General features: G+C 42.5%; 1 protein-coding gene across 1 annotated transcript in view; it reads right to left on the bottom strand.

The window, feature by feature from the left end:
- Window positions 1-574: 574 nt before the first annotated feature.
- The window catches only part of SH3BP1 (SH3 domain binding protein 1), a 76,560-nt gene continuing 71,134 nt past the window's right edge, over window positions 575-6,000 (bottom strand). Inside the window, exons 17-18 of the mRNA XM_077451571.1 lie at window positions 4,599-4,720; window positions 575-1,152 (exon numbers count right to left, since the gene is read on the bottom strand). Coding sequence (XP_077307697.1) covers window positions 878-1,152; window positions 4,599-4,720 — 397 coding nt within the window. The 3' untranslated portion in view covers window positions 575-877. The remainder of the gene's footprint in view (window positions 1,153-4,598; window positions 4,721-6,000) is intronic.

The following is a 6,000-nucleotide window of genomic DNA, read 5'->3' as shown; positions in this document are numbered from 1 at the left end:
ATCTCCATGTAGGAAGTACTCTTCCGGTGAAAAATATACACGATTGGGTAACTATACCACATGTTTGCACTGTACGGCATCTATTTTTTCTGTTACTGTGTGCATATCATTTTGACATGTGTACCCATACTATATGTTTTTTTAGCAGATTAAACCTCTGAAGAAGACCCTTGCATTCTGGGTTGAAACGCGTCAAGATTCATTTTTCAAAATAGTCAACATTTTTATTACTAATGTTGCTATGAAAAATTCTTTGTCTGCAAGTGTACTTTCGGTGTAGTTTTTATTTCCTACTGGAGCTCATGTTGTTTTAACGATCATGTCGTGCTTTTTGATACTATAAATAAATAATTACTTTTTTCATTTAACATTGCATCAATTATTCTACTTTGCTGCCTAAAAACCCCACTTTGGGGAAATTTTTCCTTTTTTTTTGTACTTTTGGGGTGAGCAGCACCTCTTTGTGTCCCTTCTTTGCTATATTCCTTCCTACTTTGAGCTCTGCTTTTTTTTTTTTTTCTTCCATGTTTCTGAATGGTGGTAGCTGAAGAAGAAGACAACAGACACTGAAGGGTTTAGAAAGAATAAAGTGTTTAATACATGGGCGCCAGTCCCACGTTATACAAAGAACAGCGTTATAAATTCTTCGAGTAGGTATATTCATTCGAGTAAAAGGAATGGCATGTCAGTGCATCAGTTCTGATTGAATATTCACCGTATTATTGTGTCCCTTGTCTGTAATATTCCTACACTGTATGTATTCATGGAGGGAGTGCCCCCTGGTATGCCCCGGGCAGCGCAATTTCCGATCCATTCAAATAACAGGGTTTGCTCAGTTCAGCTCCTCAGCCAGCGGCTGGCACAATCTTTTTCCTGGTTAGTTGTCTGTAGATTGGATGCGATTTCTTGGCAGTGGTCTGGGGGGTGTTTTTCTGGACGGGTCGCCATCACCGGCCTCAGGCTTTACATTGGCAACTTTGGGTGCTGGCGGTTGGGGAGGAGGCTGGTTGGGCACTTTTAAGCTTCCGCCGATATTCCTCCTTGGGACAGGACGGGGGTTCTGGAGTTCATCGGATGGTGGCTCGCCGATCATGGACCCGCGAGGCTGTATAGGCGGAGGCATGCTGGGCCGCAGAGGAGCCGGTCTCTTCACTACAAGAAAAAAGAAAATGTTTGAGTGGGAGCTTTTTTTTCAACCAAAGGTCTCGTAAGGAGCATTCTACAAGGTCAATGACATGCACCATTCAGCAAGGATTGTTGTTCTTCACCTTCTCTTTTCCTTTATTAGCCATTTAGACCAGCCTACTAATTGTACGAATCTTAAAAAATGCTGGCACTAAAAAGGCAAATAAAATATCCTGAATATAAAAATGTATATGGAGACTTCATAAATTGTAATCTAAGGCAACTTGCTTACCATTTGTCCTCAATATCTCCAGCACTGGAAACGGACAACAGAAGTGCCCAATTACGTGTCCAGCTGGTTGGGTCTCTACAATGTCACCCCAAATACTGGAATCTGATAACCTCTTATGGCAAAACATAACAAATGCATCCGAAATTAAATTCTTCAATTAACAAATGCATCCGAAACCAAGTTTTCGGGCATGCGCACGTCTAGACATGTGTATGCCCGAAGACTTTGTTTCGGATGCATTTTTTAATTGAAGAATTTAATTTCGGATGCATTCGTTTAGTGAACTGATTTGTTTCCAGAATTTGTTCTGTATCTTCGGCATTTGTGTTCTTTCATTTGGTTCGATTTGTTTCAATAGTTTTTATTCGGCATTCGATTTGTTTCAATAGCTGGTTGTTGGCCGTGTCTCTGTACAGGACCAGTTATGTTTGGTGGGCGTTGTTTTTTTGTTTTGTTTTTTGTGGGCGATCATTGTGGTTAATGCCAGATTTACAGCATGGCACAAGTTTTTATTTTATTTTTTTAATAAAGTAGATGTCAAAAAAACAAATCTTATGCCGCGTACACATGACCAGACTTTTCGAGGGACTAGGTCCGACGGTCTTTCCGACGGACGTTCGGCGGAGTTACCAAATGAACGGACTTGGCCACACACAATCACACCAAATTCCGACGGATTCGAAACGTGATGACGTACGGCCGGATTAGAATAAGGAAGTTCATAGCCAGTGGCCAATAGCTGCCCTAGCGTCGGTTTTTGTCTGTCGGGCTAGCATACACACGAACAGATTTCTCGGTCTGGCGGAGTTCCGGTGGAAAAATGTAAAACATCTTCTATTTCTAAAGTCTGCCGGATTTATGGCAAGCAAAGGTTCGATGGAGCCCACACACGATCGAATTGTCCTTTGCTGTCAAAAAGTCCGGTCGTGTGTACACGGCATTAGTGTTTTTATTTACTTTTGACACTTACCCCATACTCATTCACATTGGAGGGTTAGGGATCTGGGTGCCCCCTGCTGCCCACAGACCCCCACAACCACTGGGCCAGGGTTGTGCGGAAGAGGACCTTATTCCCATCAATATGGGTACACAGTGTGTTGGGGGTTTGGGAAAGCCCCCTCTCCCCCCAAAGCACTCCCCAGGGCATGTGGGCTGGTATTGTCCCCCTCCCCCGCATGCTTGGATAAGGGCCTGGTATGGATTTTAAAGGGGAGCCCAGGCTTTTTTTTTTTGGGCATAGCGGCATAGGGTACCCATTTATACCATACCCAAACGGCCTGGTATGGATTGGGGGGGGGGGGGCATGCTTTTTTTTTTTTTTGGGCATAGCGGCATAGGGTTACCTATTTAAATCCATACCATATCCAAATGGCCTGGTATGGAATGGGGGGGACCCCATGCATTTTTATTTTATTTTTTATGCATAGCAGCATAGGGTACTCATTTAAATCCATATCATACCCAAACGGCCTGGTATGGATTGGGGGGGGCATGCATTTTTTTTTTTTTTTTGGGCATAGCGGCATAGGGTTACCTATTTAAATCCATACCATATCCAAATGGCCTGGTATGGATTTGGGGGGGGGGAGCATGCATTATTTTTTTGGGCATAGCAGCATAGGGTTACCTGGATTGGGGGGGGGACCCCATTCATTTTAATTTTATTTTTGTTGGGCATAGCGGCATAGGGTACTCATTTAAATCCATACCATATCCAAACGGCCTGGTATGGATTGGGGGGGACCCTATGCATTTTTATTTTTAGGCATAGCGGTGTAGGGTGCCCATTTAAATCCATACCATATCCAAACGGCCTGGGGGGGCATGCATTTTTATTTTTATTCTAATGCCGGCTCTTCGTTTGTTTACGTTCTGGCTGCAACATGGATGTTATGGATGCAGCCTCTGCCCACTCCTTAAGGCCCCATTCGCACCTAAGCATAGCTTTTGCAGGCAGAAAGTCACGCAATTTTACTGCAATTTCGTACAGGTCCAAAGGTCACCAATGTAAGAAGCAGAAAACCGCCCAAATCTGCCTAACAGAAAAAACAAGTTCCAGAACTTGTTTGAGCTTCAGGGGTTTTGGAGTGGAGATGAGAACCCTCTCCATAAAGAATAATTGTTTTTTGTTTTTTTTCCCCTCCAGCATTTGAAGGTTGTAAGCTGAAGTCTGCAGCTACAACCTGGGGCCTAATGACCAGCTATTTGCAAATCAATTTGGATCATTCATTACTTCGGACGCTTCAAACATCTGAATGAAACAAATTAATTTAATTGTTTTTGTGATCATTTATTTCAGATTCGTTAAAATTCGTTACTGTTGCTATTTTGGAAATTCGAAAACATGCAAATCTCCTAAAATTTCTTACCGAAACCATCTGCACATGTCTAGTTGATCCAGGGTTTATGCAACTTAAGTCATATGGCCATGGAAAACAGCAATACACTGAGTGCGCCACGCTTTGTTCACACTGCGCATGGGCGAGATTAAGAGGTAGCCAGCTGTACTGTATCCCAGAAGAAACTCCGGACGGACTTCAGATGCCCATTGCCTACACTCAGGATGGGAGCTTACATGATACAGAGGGTTCAGTGAGTACATTAGATTTACAAACAATGACATATACAGCATATGCCAGTTTGAATACATAAGCTGCCAATATCAAGGTGGTGCTTTTGAGGGAAAATAAATAAATAAAAAATGACGCGAGCCCCGCTTTCAATGTATTTAAAAATCATTAAGCTGAATCTCTGAATGCTCTATTTATAAATTAAAATAAATGTTTTGCTCCTTTGAAGAAAGCTACTATATTGTAAATAGCGTTACATTCCTGTTTGGGTGTGGCAGCATTACAAACGTGTTTTTTAAATTAAATTGTAGCAGCAAATTCCGGGAACGGTATGCGTTTCCATGTAAACATGGGGTGGTTGTGTCCATGTGTATGTAATGGGGTATCTGCAGCTCAGTGACAATCGTTCCCAGTCTGCTGGGAGCCTAGAAAACCTCTGCACAATGTAGGATCTGAGAGTGTCACATTGAAGTCACATTGAATTCATCCCTTGTTTTGGATTAATTGCTAGGGTGGTGGTGCTTCAGGTTTCATGGTTTTCAGACTTTTCTATGGATCACTGGGCCAATCTCTAGGAAGAAATGAAAAATTCCAGCCAATCATCTTCTCACCTTTTCTGGCCATACTGGGGCTGGCCTCCCCCTGTGTGCTCTCATCACTAGGTGGCAGCATCTTCAGAGGAGCTGCCTTGATGGCAAGCGGTTCTTGGGCATCATTGGGGGCTTCATCATCTCTATAGCGTAAACCAAGGAGAATGTAGTTATATCTATGCAGTGATTAACAGAACACACTAATGTTGCCCATTGCTCCAAATAAAAAACATTCCGTGTGGTGGTGGTGATAGTAGGATGATAGGTGGGAATGAAATAGAGGCACAAATATGGGGTGTAAAGAAGTGCAATGTAGGGGTTCAGTATACCAAGGTGATACAGGAGAGGGAATAGAGCGTAGGTGGGGTATAGGAGTATGATAAAGGAGGACAGTATAAGGGGTAATATATGGGATGTAGTGTATGCAGTACCGGGACAGGGTTATCCAGCGCCTAGGGCAAGCATCCAGAATTGCACCCCCCTCCTTCACTGTTAATATTATATACCATAAAATAGGCGTAACACATGGTCTGTTCTTTGGCCCCTTGCTGGTCTGCATCCAGAGCAGCTGTCTCTACTGCCCACCCCTTGTCCCGACCCTGGGCCCATGCATTTGGTGCATGGCCGGACACCCCCAAGGTTTTAGAAACTATAGCCAATCCATATTAATCACCCTTATAGAAGAGGTCCAAATGGACATGTCATTTATACAGCACAACATTCAGAAGCTGCAAGTTGGAGTCCTCAAAAACGGAGGTACACATTTCTCAGATTCACGTCCAACTGATTCCACAATCTAAACTCTGCTAGCTGTGAATATTCAAAAGATGTGGAATACAGACTGTATTTTTACGCAAACTCAAAGTGGTGGGACTTCTCTGGATACTTTGAACTCTTCTCCATCCAAGAACCACTTGGAACCTTTACTGTCAAATTTTTGAGCTTCAAGACACTTTGCTTCCAGCTTAAAGGGGTTGTAAAGGTAATTTTTTTATTTTCTACATAGGTTCCTTTAAGCTAGTGCATTGTTGGTTTACTTATCTTTTCCTTTGATTTCCCTTCTAAATGTTTTTTTGCTTTGTCTCAATATCTCACTTCCTGTTTCTCCTCAGTAAACTTCACACCATCATCCGAGCTGGTGTTTAGTCAGCCAGAACAGCTTACTGAACAGCTTACTGAGGAGGAACAGGAAGTGAGAAATTCAGACAAAGAAAACAAAGAAAAAAACATTTAGAAGGGAAATCGAAGGAAAAGATAAGTGAACCAACAATGCACTAGCTTAAAGGAACCTATGTAGAAAATAAAAAATTTACCTTTACAACCCCTTTAAGTGCTTCACTTCGTCTTTATACCCATTGACCTCAAATGTATCCTGCTTTATCCTGAAAACTTGTTGGCGTTGGGTACCAGCGCTTGGTTAACA

Source organism: Lithobates pipiens, unplaced genomic scaffold (assembly GCF_037356315.1).
Source record: "Lithobates pipiens isolate NorthernLeopardFrog02 unplaced genomic scaffold, aLitPip1_a1.2 Scaffold_23, whole genome shotgun sequence".
Lineage (NCBI taxonomy): Eukaryota > Metazoa > Chordata > Amphibia > Anura > Ranidae > Lithobates > Lithobates pipiens.
The sequence above is the reverse complement of the archived record's forward strand: the minus strand, read 5'-3'. Positions and strand labels throughout refer to the sequence as shown.